The sequence below is a fragment of the Haliotis rubra genome, unplaced genomic scaffold (genome assembly GCF_003918875.1).
Source record: "Haliotis rubra isolate DU_JTF1 unplaced genomic scaffold, ASM391887v1 Scf1463, whole genome shotgun sequence".
NCBI lineage: Eukaryota > Metazoa > Mollusca > Gastropoda > Lepetellida > Haliotidae > Haliotis > Haliotis rubra.
In genome coordinates, this window is record NW_025765407.1 from 117482 (window position 1) to 135532 (window position 18051).

Genomic DNA, 18051 nt, shown 5'->3' on the forward strand with positions numbered 1-18051 from the left:
GTTTGACAAATATAATGAATATTATAAGTTTTTATCAGTTTGAAAACATTACCGCATACTTTCTTTTGATCTTCAGTATATTTCTGCTTGATAATATGTTGATTACTGTACTTACAAACATATCAGAACGGCGATGCCGACGATGCCGGCGATGACGGGGATGCCAATTCCAACCCCAATTCCAGCAATCGTTCCTGTGCACAAAGTTAAAAACGTTCGTACACTAAACAAGCATCAATATCATACTTTTCAAATCGTTCAAGAGTCTTTGTTACTTCCAAACAAACTACCTAAACTCAACGAACAGCATTAATCTTGCAGTCGATACCAGTCGTAGGCTGCACTGAGTCGCATTGTTGAATACACGGGTACCAATACACGTAAAGGCAAAACGTCGCAAAAAGAAATTGGATGCCAACTGCCCCGCAGGTCAATTTTTTACTTAACGCTTTATCGTCTTCGTGTTTTTTTAAATGATGAAATAATCTTTGTTTGTAACGTCAACACGATTCACACTAGGCCCAACAACACACCGCCACTGTGCTGAGTTTGTTGTGAAGCTTTAGTTGTAAATACAAAACTGAAGATTAACAATCTTTACTTACCTGCATTTGAACTATGTTGGACTGGCTGTTGAACAGCCACACAGTCTTCGGTGACGTTTTGTGATTCTGGGACGTACCGACACGGTGTAAAGCATATGTTAGGTTGGTCTACTTTATACAGCTGACACATGCTGCCTTTAGAACAATCAGGTGTTCCACATCTGAGATTACACAGTTTACCGTAGTAACCATCTTTACATCCTCCCACGCAGGTCCCATTTTTGTAACAACTGTCCTTACAAGTATGACAGTCCTTTTCACATTTTTCACCATAGCGTTTATCATTGCATTCATCACAAGAGCCTCTTTCTGGTAAGCAAAAGTCATTTTTACAACCAGATGGACAAGGTTTGTTGCACATTGTCCCAAAAAACCCAATCTTACAATTGTTGGAACATTCACCCGTGGCTTGTTTACATAAAGGTTTGCCTGCGTTACCCAGGGCACAGTTTTGTGGACAGATATTTTCACAGGTATCACCATGGAAACCAGTCTCGCAGTAGTTGTTGCACACTCCTGACACGTACCTTGTTCTACAGTTGGGACAGGGCACCTGGCAGTTTGTGCCCCTGTAGTTGGACACACAACACGTGCATGCTGTGTCGTGGCAGTTCGCTCGAGTCTGTCTTCTTACACGCCCCATCTTCCGATCAGCTGAGGACAAACTGATGTTACACATATGCCATACCAAAGATTATGAAATTATGAGCACGAAAGGAGCACATGATAATCTAGAGTGAGGGAAAAGAGAACACACAGAGAGTATTTTTTCCAACAATGTTTTTTCCACCAAACTTCAAAACAAAAGAAAGTATCCACCAATACGCGCTAAAGGTGAACGGTTCTTCCACATATTAGATATCTTAGGTATGTTTCGGACCTTAAGTCTGCAATGTTTTAGTCACTTCTTTCAGCTTAGTAACGATTGTAATTTGTGGGTCATATCCAATTTGCAAATGTGTACCTTCTAATGCCCGGCAGTTTATTTACAATTCTAACATAACAAAACAGATGGTGCGATTAATAGTATTTCTGAGGGTAGTGAGACTTACTTTTACTTTTACTAAGCGCTGCGTACGCCATTTGTTTGAAGGACAATGGCCTTGTAGAATATTAACATTAAGCCTTCAACATTAGAGTATCCAGAAGCAGGCGCTACGTTAAATGTTTTGATACGTTTCCCGGCACACCCACAGTAACAGTGTATGAAATAAGGCCCGTCCGACCGCCCGAGACGGGCTAGATTTCTGCCGGAAGGTCTAATTTTACAGCTAGCCAGCCAGATGGACGGGTGAAAAAAATATATTCCGATAACATGCCCACTGTCACTGACTGGTTAAATCTCTTCTGGGCTGGTAAGTTTTTGAAGTTACCAGCCCAGATGTCTTGCTGGGTTTTTTGGCTTATTTCATACACTGAGTCAGTAACCAAAACACGCTGGCAGGACGACAACCAGCGAGTGGATAGTCAAGACTGGGTATTCCTTTGCGCTGACCTTTTCTATAATAATCCACATGGCGAGAATACTGATTAAACCACCACATGGATTATTTGTTATTTGTATGGTGAAATGAAGGAACTGAACAAACAAACGACTTCGGTGGTAAGAAAGAAGGGCAGTAATCACATGTACGCTGTAGAATGGTTGATGTTTGAAAACATGTTTGACAAAGCTTGGCCGAAAGGTTTACATACATTTGAACTGGTCCCTAATTCAAAATGATATTTTGATTTGCGAAACAGATTATGATAAAAGAATGCATTACCGACAGTTGGGCTGTAACATTGCAGACAGTTGCCGAGGAGCTGGCATTCTTATTACTAAACATGTATTTCCTTAATAAATATAATACATACACATCCTTATTTACAGTTGGGTCCAAGGACGGTGGTTCGGTGACGTTCCTTTAGCAAGATTGACGAGTCACAACATGTTAGACGAAATACTTACATGTCTTTAACTGACCTCTTATTTGGAAGCATATTTTTTTTAAAAATCCCTCAGCAGTTCACTGATATAGGCATGCATCCCCAATAACTGACCATTTTATCAGTTTAACTGTTAATTTAAACATATCTTTAATCGCGGCCCGGACGGCTACTTCCTGATACGTCACGGAAAAAGGAACATGTGTACAAACCATTTTCAATGTTATCATCACATGACCCGTCGATACTGCATCTTCCGTTTCTACATGCTGGGTCACACGCCAAGTTGCACCGCTGTCCGTAATACCCATCAACGCATCTCAGGCATGTCAAGTACTTGTCACATTGGAGACAGGATTCGGGGCAGAGTTGTTGAGAGCCTGACATCGTTATTATTATTATTACTATTATTATTTCTACGCCCTTATTTGAAAGAAAACATCTCGGAAAATGTGTCACTGAATACTGCTTTAACACGACCCACAGTGAGTGAGTTTAGTTTTATGCCGCATTCATCAATATTACAACTATATTGCGGCTCACGACCCACACAAGATGTGTTAATGGAATTATCCTCTGTCACAGTTATACTAATGCAATATGCGCACGTAAGACATGGTGATCATCAGGTATACAATGAATGACTGATAAAGTGGAATAATTGTACGCTGCACAAATAGAGAACACTTCAACGGCGATGTTACAATATCATTAGCATACAGGACAATATGAAAACGGAATGAGACTGTATCTTTGCATGTTGTAACGTTTAGAAAATTGTGACCAATGTATGCTTACATATCACATTCACCAAAGCCATCATCTGCCAGAACCACCTTCCTCTCATGTCCTGAAAATTAGAACATCATGAGAAGAACGTGGTGAATAGTTGTTTTTTAGACATCCTTTTTAGACATCCACCAGCATAACCATATTGTTCCGAAACAATATTCCTTGACATTTTACAACTTATGTGTGCAATGAAAACCACGTGACATTGGGAAAACCCGTTCGGAATCCCTATTTAAGGCCTCCGTATTGCTGCATGATGCGTACTCGGACACTTTTGAGCGTAAGCAAAATCATGCACTACGCATTACGCGTGCATGGAAACGGCTTTTACTTTTTTTAGTATAAAGTGTTGTTTACGCACTACACATCACGCACTAAGCGCACATGGAAACTCGGCTTAAGTGATGCAAACGTTTAAGGCCTACCTCTCTCTCCTGGGCCTAGATTTTCGAAGCTCTTTTAGCGCTAAGATAGTCGTAAGTTAATGTTAATGTATGGCACTTACGACCATCTTAGCGCAAAGAGAGCTTCGGAAATCTAGGCCCTGGCTTTCAAACACAAAGGTAATAAAGAAGTATGCGTTTTGATATTTATTGTTTATTTATTTTATTTTTATTATATTTATACATGTCGTTATCATATGCCTCTTACCATTGAAAGAATCGCCATCTTCGGGAGTCTGGACACTGACCTGGAGTGGAGGATGGGGAGCAGTCAAGATTTGAACTACGGCAACGAGCAGATGCTACTGATGGTAACAGGTACGCACTGCATAAATATTTCCTCGTTTTGCCACATGTTCAGCTTTAATGCTAGGTTCGGAGAGCAGTGTTATGCCACTTCAGCCACATAAGGTATGAAAATGGCACTGAACGGCAAAGAAAACTGCTGTAGACAAATCAGACTGTGTAAGCCACTTTGAACTACTGAAGCAAACCTTTATCATTCATTTAAAGTATCAGGTTTACCATTATGCCTCTGGAGGGTTTCGCCCATCTGGGCGACTCACTTCATCTCAAGCTGACATTATATACTACCCATCAAAAGTTTAGACTCGCTTAAAGCACTCACTATATGTTATGTATATATATGAGGTTACATCGAAGATGAATTTCTCCACTAACCTTGGGGAACCAGCTCCAAACCTTATACAGATGAATTGCATCATTTATTGAACTCATGACAAAAATCTTTTCAACGTTACGAATTTTACAATACATCAGTAAACAATTTTACGAGTTTTACAGCACATCAGTTCATCTGTAAACAGTACCTTTAAACAGTATGGAATATTTTGTTCTAGTTCAGAACAGTTGACTGAAGTAAGTGGCCACATTTACACTAGTGAGTCTAAACTTTAGATTGGTAGTAAATAACTGACACACCGCTCAATGCTACGCTAAACCAAACCCACTCACTGACAACGCAACTAATAAACCGGATATATTCCTTTTCACTGACATCTGCCTTCCCTCTGAACGTGGAACTCGTTTTAGGTGCTGAACACGTTGTTCACTGACAAAATACTGTCCACAGATGTCTTGAGTTGAGATTTTTGTTCGCGGAAACAAGGTGACCATCAATTCTCCTGACAATATCTTACATTGTTAAAGTCAAAACCCATGCTAGAAGACAAGCTTACATAAACACGTTTGCGTAGACTGTTATGTGGTAATAGACTAAAATGATGGACCATGATACTGTCGGAACGCGGGATATTCCCCATCATGATTGTGAGTGAGTTGGGTTTTACGCCGCTTTTAGCAATATTCCTGCAGTATCGCAGGGTACACCAGAAATGGGCTCAACACATTGTAATTTTTGGGGAAGATTCGATAATAGTATCGAAGGTGCTTTAGATATTTCAAGTAAAGTTACTATTGTTGGTGATTTGAATGAAAATCTACTTTCTGTATCTAAACTTAATTTAACAGATATCCTAAACAGAAATTTCAAGTAAAGTTACTATTGTTGGTGATTTGAATGAAAATCTACTTTCTGTATCTAAACTTAATTTAACAGATATCCTAAACAGAAATAACTTATGTAACGATATAACAGAAGCTACTAGGGTGACGAGGACAACCAACACACTACTAGATCCAATTATAGTCAGTGATGATGTTGAGGTTGCAGAAAGTGGTGTTATCGATTTTGACAGAACTATAAGTGATCACAAAGGCACGTTTGTCAGCCTAGATGTGCATGTGTCAACTAAGATTGCATATCCTAGAAAGGTCTGGTGTTACAAAGATGGTGACTATGAGAACCTGAACGCACTTATTAGCAATACTGATTGGTTGTCATTGTTTAGTGACTGTTCTAATATTGATGATACTTGCTGTGCATTTTATGAACGTTTTAATGATTATACCAAACAATGTATTCCTTCTAGAATTGTGATGATAAGACCTAATGACAAACCATGGTATGATTCAAATATTAGACGTGAAAGTACGAAGCGGGATCGACTACGGAAAAGAGCCATCAGAACACAGAAAGAGTCTGATATTTTGAAGTACAAAAAAACGAAATAAAGTTAATAACATGAAATGTTATGCAAAAGAACATTTTTATTCTAATCTTGATGAGTTTTTATTCGAACTTTATGGAGAAAATAAATCATCATATTGGAAAATATTACGCAGTTTGATCAAGACGTCAGGTTCCGCTTCTACTATTCCCGCTAAAAAGAAGTATTATTGAGGAAAGTCCATCAGCTTATTAAGATGTAGATAAAGCCAACATGTTAAATCAATATTTCGAATCTGTAGCTAATCTGACTGGTGCAGATAACAAATATACACCACATTTTGACAGGCGCACGGATGCCGTTATAGATAACATTATAACAGAAATTAATGAGATCTCCGACATAATTAAATGTCTACCTCTCAAGAAAGCTGCTGGACCAGACCAGATTAGTCATCAGTTACTTAGAAAAACGGTCGAGACTATAAGCCCAGTACTGTGCATATTATTTAACATGTCACTTACTTTATCAGTATATCCTAGCCAATGGAAATATGCAAATGTTATGCCCCTAAGGGTGATCACTCAATTGTATCAAATTATCGCCCTATTTCACTTATAAGTTGTGTTGGGAAGCTGTTTGAAAGAGTTGTATTTAAACATATTTACAATTACTTCGTGTCAAATGATTTGTTATATAAATACCAATGTGGATTCCGGAGAGGCCACTCTACTGTACAACAACTTGTTGAAATTTATAACCAAATCTGTATATCACTCGATAACAAAGAACACTATTGTATGGTCTTTTGCGATGTATCTAAGGCCTTTGATAGAGTTTGGCACAGAGGGCTTATGCTTAAATTGGAGAGGTACGGAGTAAGTGGAAAGTTACTTGATTGGTTTGATAGTTATGTAAGTAGTTGCAATCAATCAGTTTCTGATCATGGCTCGTTATCTAAGCCTTTGGTTTTAAAAGCAGGAGTTCCACAGGGATCAGTATTAGGTCCCTTTCTTTTCATTGTGTATGTAAATGAGATAGCAGATAAACTACATTGTATAACTCGGCTTTTCGCTGACGACACGTCACTGGGAGCTTTGTCAAAAGAAAAGCAGTTGATGGAAAGAATAATGAATGAAAATCTACAAATATTATGTAATTGGGCAAAGGACTGGCTAATTTCTTATAATCCGCACAAAACGGAAGCTATACTATTTACGACGAAAGATGGCCAAACAGACATTAATTTGAAATTTGACAATTGTCATGTAAAACCAGTTGACTTTCATAAACATTTGGGACTAACATTTTCATGTAATGGGGGTTGGCACCATCATATTGAAAGTATTGTTAAAAAGACTTCTAAAATGATTGGAGCATTTCGAAAGTTAAAGTATCTCCTGAATAGAACAACATTGTCAAGCATATATACTGTATTCATAAGACCACATTTCGAGTACGCATCTGAAGTATGGGACGGGTGTTCTATTGAAGAATCTAATAGATTAGAAAAGTTACAACTTGAAGCGGCTCGTATAGTTACTGGTCTGCAGAGATATGCTTCTTCTAGATCATTATACTTTGAAACGGGATGGGATTTACTATCTGAGAGAAGAAGGGTGAAAATATTATCGTTATTTTATAAGATACATACAGACCTTGCTCCAAGTTTTCTTTATGATTTACTCCCTCCTGTAGTAGGTAGTCGAACAAATTATGAATTAAGAAACTCCAGTAATTACACTCAACCCTGTACAAGACTACGATATTCGACTCTATCCTTTTTTCCATCAACAATTAAACTGTGGAATAACATACCCTTAGCTATCAGAAACTGATAAATCTGTAAATCTGTTGTGTCTTTTAAAACTGCAGTTCATGTGAAACAAAAATGTGCACCCGTATATTTCTCATATGGGAAAAGGAATCTAAATTTTTGCATACAAGATTAAGATATATGATAAGTACACTTAATTATGATTTATTCAGAATTAATGTTAGAAATGATGCACTTTGTCAGTGTGGCCATAATTGTGAAAATGCTTTTCATTATTTTCTTGAATGTCCATTATATATAATTCAAAGAGAACAAATGTTAACCTCTTTAGAAAATATAGTGAATAATAGAGCATGTATTGATATTAATCTCATCTTAAATGGCAATGCAGGTCTCTCGCTTAGTGAAAATCAGAATATTTTTAAAAGTGTACATATCTACATCTATAACACTAAACGATTTAAATAACTCTGTCTGTACATATCTATACCCTTTGTCTGCCTCTTGTTGAACTTTTTTGTAATATACACTTGTAACTATGTGGAGAGGGCTTATTTAAGTTGGATAACTTGTGCCCAATCCGTTTCTTAATTGAATAAAATATGTTTCAATCAACAATCAACACATTGTAACCATGTGGGGAATGGAACCCGGGTCTTCAGCGTGACGATCGAACACTTTAACCACGAAGCTACCCCTCTGCCCCTATCAGGATAGAAAGGTCTAGGCATTACATCTACGTTCCCAAATGGTTACAGTCCGGGAGAGTTACATTTCCGAAACAGATAGCCAAAATTGATGTGGCTCTCCCGGCAATAGTTAAGGTTGCGTGAACATGGAATGTGGCTCTCCCGGCTATGCTGTCGAAACATGCTTAGTGATTCAAACAGGTTACCGTTTGAATCAACAAGACATGTTTCCTCATAATACTTTTCTGATCACAACCGTGATATGGTGGCATCCGAAGGCGTTGGCAACGGCATTGTATGTCGACCCCATCTGCAACATCCCAATGGCTTTTTCTCTCTCTTCAGCTGTTAATCGTGGCATATGTCTCGTACTTGTGTATCATATCATGCATTCTAGGCTCTTTTTATACTAGGGGTGGGTATTGCAGAGAATTTTCACATTGCGATATATTGCGATGCGAAAGCATATATTGCGATATGTATTGAAATGTTTATTGCAAGAATGTTTTATTTTAACAATAAACTACTTATGATCGAGTTTACGCTTTATTTATAAAGCAAAAACACAACAAAGTCACAATGCTTGATTAAGCTTTCATAAAAACCTTCAATCATGACAAAATAAGAATATCAATAATATTTGGCACAAATGAAACAAGGAAAAGAATAATTAACATCAACTCAGAGGTTACTAGTTTGAACTACTTTCTCCACTCTCAAAAAAAGCCTTTAGATTTTAGACAGCAACTTGACCTGGTCAGGACATATCAGGGATCATTGGTCATTAATGAGTAAATATTTAAAACATTCCGATCCAAAACATTGCGAAACATTGAACAAAATTTAAGAACACAACTTCAAACCGAACTTAACAAACTTAACGGCGGCCTGAAGTCTGATACGAACTATAGCTTAATTGGCTATAGAAATGTCAATAAACCGCATCGTTACACACGACTGATTTTGAGATCCAGTGAACCATATTTGAGCTAGCTGGGAACAAACCGTAGGAACAGTCTTTTACCGGTACTGCTAAACACCACGCTTGTGAGTAGGAAAGATTATTCGTTTCTTGTGAAAACAATATTATGCATGGAGACACTCTTTTACCGGTTACGGTAATCCATTAATTAATTAATCTATTGGAAATGTGGCTTTACCGGCTACAGTCATGTAATTGAAACGTGGCCTTCCCGGTAATAGTCATTTTTGAAAGGTGGCTTTCCAGGCCCGACACCTCCCAAATTACGCTTGCACTATTTGACTGGCTACCCTTGTCGAGCAAAGATATTCATTTCACTGCAGTCGGCACTTTTCCAACTGCACAGTGCACAGGCCCTAATACATGCGTCCGGGCAAAGCAGGCTTAAGTCCTTCTATTCTATTGACAAAGCGACGATCCATGATATCCTAACAGAGTGACTCACGGCAACAGAACAAGACACATATATTGCCGACGCCGCTCTACTTAACCCTGTACTGCTCAAGGATCAGAACGCGGCGGTTTGAGTGGTGACAAGGAGACTCTTCTTGTTGACTAATACTAATCACCAAATAACCTTGAACAGGTGAGGTGAACATTGCTAACGCGTTTTACGTCGCGTTCAACATTACTGCACTTATATGGAGGCGTGCCTGCACATATGTGTATGTGGCTGTTTGAATAAGTCCCGGTTCCATGCCTAGACACCATGTCACAGTTTATGCACACTGTTTCAATGGGTATGCTGCGCGATCACTTCACTGGCCCAATTCGATACACAATTCATTTGGTTCAGATTTAACGGATGTTGGACCAATGTCTCATATAAAAACTTTGTCTAAAGTCCGTTTATAATCTACTTGGCTATATTACAAATATATGACCGCCCTGATAACAAGTCTTAATAGCTTAACGTTTTTGCCTAAAATAATACATTGCGCCAAATAAGACTGGAACAGGCCAGACCACGCTAGCGACCATAGTCAATCAATGATATGGAAACGCACATCCGCGGCTTGATACCAATAGAAGTGCTGAACCCGCTTGGGAGATTGCTGGAATATTGCTAAAAGCGGCGTAAATCATCTGTGTGGAAATATTTCCAGTATACAATGAATGGGTGCGCAACGTATGTGTGATATGCAAAGCCCACCTTTCGTATACAGGGAATACAACTAACATGAACACTCATTTGACCCGTCCTCACTCTCCCATCAGACTCAAGATAAGGCGGAACACGATTCGATCACAGACATAATGAAAGCCTGTAATACATATAGGTCTGTATTGGGACAGAATACTTTCGGTGTAAGTTGAATTCTGAACGTCTTACACTTGAGGATATTGTAAACCCGAGAAAACATTTGATAATTGCATTTCATCTTGAGACTTTCAAAGTCTAAATCGTATGTTACAATCTGGGGAGAATGAGCCAGTGCATCCTAACGTTTTATATATTGGCTAACTAGTATTTGGGGCACTGGTTGAGCTATGGTATCAACTTGCCATCCAGGTATTGGCTGCTTGCTGTGTGCAAAATGGCAGAAATTCAGTATCGTGGCGTATCGTGACCTCAGGATTGAGATACGTTTCGTATCAAGAGGCACCTCTATCCTGACATCAATGGCATTTACTATCGAAAATTCCAAGAACGGGTCGTTGATATTTTTCTTAGCATTGTCATCGATACTTTATCAAGATATTCGTTACGAAAATGTCAAACATTGTCTCTGTTTGTAAAGGAAAACCGTATTTCAGCAGTTTGGAGACACGAAAGTTGTCTCACATAGACAAAATGTTAAAATGACACCTATTTTCCAACAATATGTGCATTATTAATTCGCCTCAGCTCGCTTTTGTTACGAGATCGTACACACAATATATGAGCTGAACGCCCAGATTTTTGCAATAGCATTAGCATCTCTATTTTATCAAATTTGATTCGTCAATGGTTTGGGCCCATTTTCTCATGTTTGTATATGGAAATATACTGAAGGTCCAGTATAGTAACTAAAACACAGTATGTTAGATCCTTTGAGAATTGTTCAATGAAGGGCTCAGCCATTGGTTCTGATATAGGATCACTTAACTGCATCTACATTAAAAGCTGTGTATTTTATTATCAGATTTAAAATAATTCATAAATAGATATAATAAACTTGAAACAGTAAACTGATTAATTGAACCAAGTGTGTTATAACAGTATTTGTTTAAAAAAATGTCAGGTCTGAATAGGACAATTATAAAGAAGAATATTTTAAATCGGGTGGGGTACTCACCAAACCTATTGAGAAATCTATGTTGTAAGTTTTCAAAATTAAAATACACACATTTCTACCATCAGTCTTTCTAGTACTTAGAGTACAATGCTGAATTGGCCAACAGTTTCTGAAAACATATCTACCAAACGTCAAATCAAAATCACTGGTGGTGTGTTGAACTATGTATGCATATACACTGCTGTAGAGTATTATATCAACTCCAGAACAGAATCCATAACAGCATTGAACGTAGCTAGTTACCTGGCTCAATAGTTACTGATATCAGTTTATATGATTTAAGACTTGTGTCAGATCAGTGTTAATATTGTCATTGTTATCATGCTCTCAATGATGTCAATATATGCTCCCGATCAAAAGTTTAGACTTACTAGTGTAAAAGTAGCCACTTACTTCAGTCAACTGTTCTGAACTATATTTTGTAAAATAATCCATACAGTTTAAAGGTACTGTTTATACATGGCTGATGTATTGCAAAACAAATTCGTGACGTTGAAAGGTTTATTGTCATGTGTTCAATAAATGATGAAACTCGGTGAAAAATGGCCATTTTCTTTATCAGAACTTCACACCAAAACGCAGCTGTTCACATGCACAATATTTGCACATGCTTTTCAGCAATTTGACGCATGATCCTCGTGCAATTAATCTGCAAAAGGTTTGAAGTTGGTTCCCCCAAGTTAGTGGAGAAATTCATCTTCGTTGTAACCATATGTACATACATAACGTATAGTGATTGATTTAAGCGAGTCTAAACTTATGGTGGGTAGTATGGCCTCAAACCGTAAAAAAACCTATGGTCCCCAGGATCGTGTTAAAATTCACCGTTAATTCAACAGTTCACAGACAGATCATATCATGATAAATGGCTCAGCATGATTATGTTCAGATCAATATGTCCTATCCTTTCACATTTGTGTATCACCCGTATTGTGGCCGACCAAATGAGAATTCGCCTATGTTTGGGCTCGCTGTCCCTCAGATATCCTTCAGGACATTGTGACCTCGTACCTATCCCTGGCTTGGCTGTGTGCGCTATAACTAGAACACTTCCTGAACCTATTCTCTCGCGTTATTTATGAAGCACACGACCTACCTGTAAATGAATTCAATCCTGTCACAACCACAACGGAGTTTAATTGTTGAACAAGGCGGGTTACTCAAGATGACACGCTCATGTCTTGCTCGGATTATCCGGCACACGACTTACCTGTAAATGAAGTATGAACAAAGTAAAATGTATGCACATTTGCAACGGAAATGTGTCGTAGCATGCAGTTGTATACAGCGTGTTTACGTGACAATGACTGCCAAAAATAACTTCATTGATCGAAGTCGTTTATATTTTTTGTTTGTTAGTTTCGTGTTTGACACTGCGCTCAGCAGTTTCGTGTTTAACACTGCGCTCAGCAGTCTTCCATTTCTATACCTACCGTCTCTGAATATTGGACAGTCCAGAGATCACCAACCTGAGCACCGATCCACGCACTTGGAATGAGGTGCAGCGTTCCTGGCCACTCGTTCCCGTTTGTTGCCTCTATACACTACTGGATAGGGCTTGAATTTGAACGGAATCCCCAGACGCTGACATACAGTACAACACCTTTCGACTGAAGTGGATCATTTATACACTATGACGAAGAAGGAAGTTTTAACATTTCAGTAATTTCTTGAAATCCCTTGAAAGTTTAGGGAATACATGAAATCCCTGGGGGTCTCAGAGATTTCACGAAATCACTGACCCTTTTAGGGATTACGTGAAATCCCTGGTTTCACACGTTCCCTGCAACATAATAATAATGCTATATATACCTTGAAACTGTGTGCGGGAGGTAGTGTGTCACATACACTTCAGGAAGTCGTATACAAGAACCAGTATACACAAGGGGAACGTGAAATTCTTCAAGGCATTTAGACGTTGGTGTAGTGATGGAAGACAAAAGTCACAGATAGCAACTTCTTCATTTGTTTCTCAGGACGTTTCTGGGCTAGTTGTTGCCCCTTCTTCAGGTGGGAGAACGTGTTGGATGGATCATACCAGACTTGTAACTCGGCTAACCGGCAGGTGCGAGCTGGGTTTAACGCATATTTTCTGTTTGTAATATGGATGTATTTCTAACTCGGGAGGACATCAAAGAGTGATCAATGGCATAGCTATTTACCACGTGAAACCCCCAACTGAAACCCCCACAAAACACAGTACCGCGAATCTGGGATTCGGGCCCACGATCGGAGCTTTTGGGCACTCATGGTATGCATCTATGCTAAGTGAATATCTGAACCTTAAATGAAACAGCCACACGGTCTCCCGGGCTCAATATTAGCATTCAGATTACAAAGAAAGCCACTTAAGTAGGTTGAATGAGTCAACACGTTTCAGATAAGTTGTGAAGCGTGAAGCGTTCCCTCCTCTTTGGTGTAAAACATCGGGGTGCCCCAGCTTGTTTGGAAGCAAAACGCCATTATCACATAACACATTGTGTATATTGTCAAAACTTTCTTTTTTTAATTGTATTAAATTCTTACGAAGCTCTTTAATCCGTCTTCCTCTTAAAAGACTACTATGTCATATCGTGATAACTATCACCATAGCATGCACGCCTTAAGAAGGTTGACATAAAATGCAACGTTGACATGCATGGGTTTTAAAGTTGGTTACATATAAACAACATATATAAATATGTGAGGGTGCTATTCCCCTTTTGGAACGGTGAAATTCGGAGGTTCGTTTGGAGGGTATTTGGGATTGAACGACGTAGTACGCAAACCTTACATACAATCGCATTTAGCATTTAAATAAATCATTTGTGCATTTCAATGCTTTGATATTTTTGGAGTGAGTGAGTGAGTTAATATTTTTTTCGTAACATCGGCAATATTTTAGTCATATCGTGACGAGAACAATTAATAATCAGCAAAGATCAATAATATTAGAAGCTATACAACTGTTTACGGTGAACAGTAAAACTACTAGTGTATCAAGGATAGAGATATAAAACTGTTTACGGTGAACAGTAAAACTACTAGTGTATCACAGATAGAGATATAAAACTACTAGTGTATCACAGATAGAGATATAAAACTGTTTACGGTGAACAGTAAAACTACTAGTGTATCACGGATAGAGATATAAAACTATTTACGGTGAACAGTAACACCACTAGTGTATCACGGATAGAGATATAAAACTATTTACGGTGAACAGTAACACTACTAGTGTATCACGGATAGAGATATAAAACTATTTACGATGAACAGTAAAACTACTAGTGTATCACGGATAGAGATATAAAACTATTTACGGTGAACAGTAAAACTACTAGTGTATCAAGGATAGTGATATAAAACTGTTTACGGTGAACAGTAAAACTACTAGTGTATCACGGATAGAGATATACAACTGTTTACGATGAACAGTAAAACTACTAGTGTATCACAGATAGAGATATAAAACTGTTTACGGTGAACAGTAAAACTACTAGTGTATCACAGATAGAGATATAAAACTGTTTACGATGAACGATAAAAGTAAAACTACTTGTGTATCACAGATAGAGATATAAAACTACTAGTGTATCACAGATAGAGATATAAAACTGTTTACGGTGAACAGTAAAACTACTAGTGTATCACGGATAGAGATATAAAACTGTTTACGGTGAACAGTAAAACTACTAGTGTATCACGGATAGAGATATAAAACTATTTACGGTGAACAGTAACACCACTAGTGTATCATGGATAGAGATATAAAACTATTTACGGTGAACAGTAACACCACCAGTGTATCACAGATAGAGATATAAAACTATTTACGATGAACAGTAAAACTACTAGTGTATCAAGGATAGAGATATAAAACTGTTTACGGTGAACAGTAAAACTACTAGTGTATCACAGATAGAGATATAAAACTGTTTACGATGAACAGTAAAACTACTAGTGTATCACAGATAGAGATATAAAACTGTTTACGATGAACAGTAAAACTACTAGTGTATCACAGATAGAGATATAAAACTGTTTACGGTGAACAGTAAAACTACTAGTGTATCACAGATAGAGATATAAAACTACTAGTGTATCACGGATAGAGATATAAAACTGTTTACGATGAACAGTAAAACTACTAGTGTATCAAGGATAGAGATATAAAACTGTTTACGATGAACAGTAAAACTACTAGTGTATCACGGATAGAGATATAAAACTGTTTACGATGAACAGTAAAACTACTAGTGTATCACGGATAGAGATATAAAACTGTTTACGGTGAACAGTAAAACTACTAGTGTATCACAGATAGAGATATAAAACTACTAGTGTATCACAGATAGAGATATAAAACTACTAGTGTATCACAGATAGAGATATAAAACTGTTTATGGTGAACAGTAAAACTACTAGTGTATCACAGATAGAGATATAAAACTGTTTACGGTGAACAGTAAAACTACTAGTGTATCACAGATAGAGATATAAAACTGTTTACGATGAAGAGTAAAACTACTAGTGTATCAGAGATAGAGATATAAAACTGTTTACGATGAACAGTAAAACTACTAGTGTATCACAGATAGAGATATAAAACTACTAGTGTATCACGGATAGAGATATAAAACTACTAGTGTATCACAGATAGAGATATAAAACTGTTTACGGTGAACAGTAAAACTACTAGTGTATCACAGATAGAGATATAAAACTGTTTACGGTGAACAGTAAAACTACTAGTGTATCACAGATAGAGATATAAAACTGTTTACGGTGAACAGTAAAACTACTAGTGTATCACAGATAGAGATATAAAACTGTTTACGATGAACAGTAAAACTACTAGTGTATCACAGATAGAGATATAAAACTGTTTACGGTGAACAGTAAAACTACTAGTGTATCACGGATAGAGATATAAAACTGTTTACGGTGAACAGTAAAACTACTAGTGTATCACAGATAGAGATATAAAACTGTTTACGATGAACAGTAAAACTACTAGTGTATCACAGATAGAGATATAAAACTGTTTACGATAAACAGTAAAACTACTAGTGTATCACAGATAGAGATATAAAACTGTTTACGGTGAACAGTAAAACTACTAGTGTATCACAGATAGAGATATAAAACTGTTTACGGTGAACAGTAAAACTACTAGTGTATCACGGATAGAGATATAAAACTGTTTACGATGAACAGTAAAACTACAAGTGTATCACGGATAAAACTAGAATGTAACTAAAACTTATACTATATATATTGCAAGACAATACAATATAAACGGGCTGTAGATCACCAGCAACTGAGGGTAGATCACCATACTAGAGACCATTGGAACTTATAGTTCATTGGCTACCTGCATGGACCGTAGACGAATTTATATCATCCCCTCAGCCGCTGGTGATTGTAGTTAAATTTAGCCATAACGTAAAAACACAAAAATATTGCGTTTTAAAAATTCGGTAAGTTTCATTTACCTTGAATGTTTATGGACTTAAGTACCCCCACAGGTGATATTTTGTAAGCAATTTAATTTGAAATCGCACGCTTTTGTCAGTGCTTTTGAGATGCGGATGCGTAGTGACTAGCAAGATGTGGGTACTCGGCATTCAGGTGAGGCAACGAGGTGTTCACGTGTACGTCTATACGTGAGTGAGATGACCGCAGCCTGTTAAAGTAGTATCATTATTGTTTCCGTTTGCTGAAAAACATTCATTGGAACATTCCTTTTCATGACATGTTCAGCTTCTTATAGCTATTCCTCCTATGTCCATGTGGGTATAATTTCAGCACTGTCGGGATCCAAGGGCATTTTTAAAAAGAAATCGGTCCAAACAGGGGGTCATACTCCAGCATACTCAAAAGTCATGGATCTTGTGTTTCCGTGCTGCGAGGGAGCAAAGGACATTGGAATATCCATTTCAGTACTAAAATAATCTTTTTGTTATGATAAGACGTAGAAAATACACGATGGCAAGTTATGAACATATAGTATGACCAGAAATTATTGACAATTTTAGGAATATGTTTAATTGGATTATTAGTATAAACAACCTTGACATGCTATCAAGTGATTGGTTTCAGTCAAGAGAGACAACTCCGACAAATCCTTTTTCATTAGATTGAGAAGAGTTATCCCCCTTTGCTTATTTGCTTACAGACGACATTTTCAGTGATCCTCAGTATGGATGATTTAGAGAAGAGGAAGTTGATTTTAGAGTATTATAACAAGGACATCAGATCAGCTAAAGTGATTGCAAGTAGAACAGGCATTCCTTTGTCCACTGTTTATCGTGTTTTGAAAAAGATTGCAAATGGATATGGCATTGAGCACCGGGAGGCGCAGGTAGACCCAGAAAATTGACTATCGGTGACAGGAGGCGGCTTGGTATTCTTGTTTCTAAAAACAAACGAAGAAGTTTAGAAACGTAAGGCTGGATATGCACGTTGGGATATCTATTTCATAACCATTTATGCCTCACGATAAACAAGATCTGTTCTGAACAGTAAACAATGCACTATGAA

General features: G+C 37.6%; 1 protein-coding gene across 1 annotated transcript in view; it reads right to left on the reverse strand.

The window, feature by feature from the left end:
* LOC124269678 (scavenger receptor class F member 1-like) overlaps positions 1–13061 on the reverse strand; it is a 28572-nt gene extending 15511 nt beyond the window's left edge. The window contains exons 1-6 of the mRNA XM_046704711.1: positions 12960–13061; positions 3978–4017; positions 3333–3384; positions 2747–2914; positions 606–1259; positions 116–194 (exon numbers count right to left, since the gene is read on the reverse strand). Of these exons, the coding sequence (XP_046560667.1) occupies positions 116–194; positions 606–1259; positions 2747–2914; positions 3333–3384; positions 3978–3995 (971 nt within the window). The 5' untranslated portion in view covers positions 3996–4017; positions 12960–13061. The remainder of the gene's footprint in view (positions 1–115; positions 195–605; positions 1260–2746; positions 2915–3332; positions 3385–3977; positions 4018–12959) is intronic.
* Between the last annotated feature and the right edge of the window lie 4990 nt (positions 13062–18051).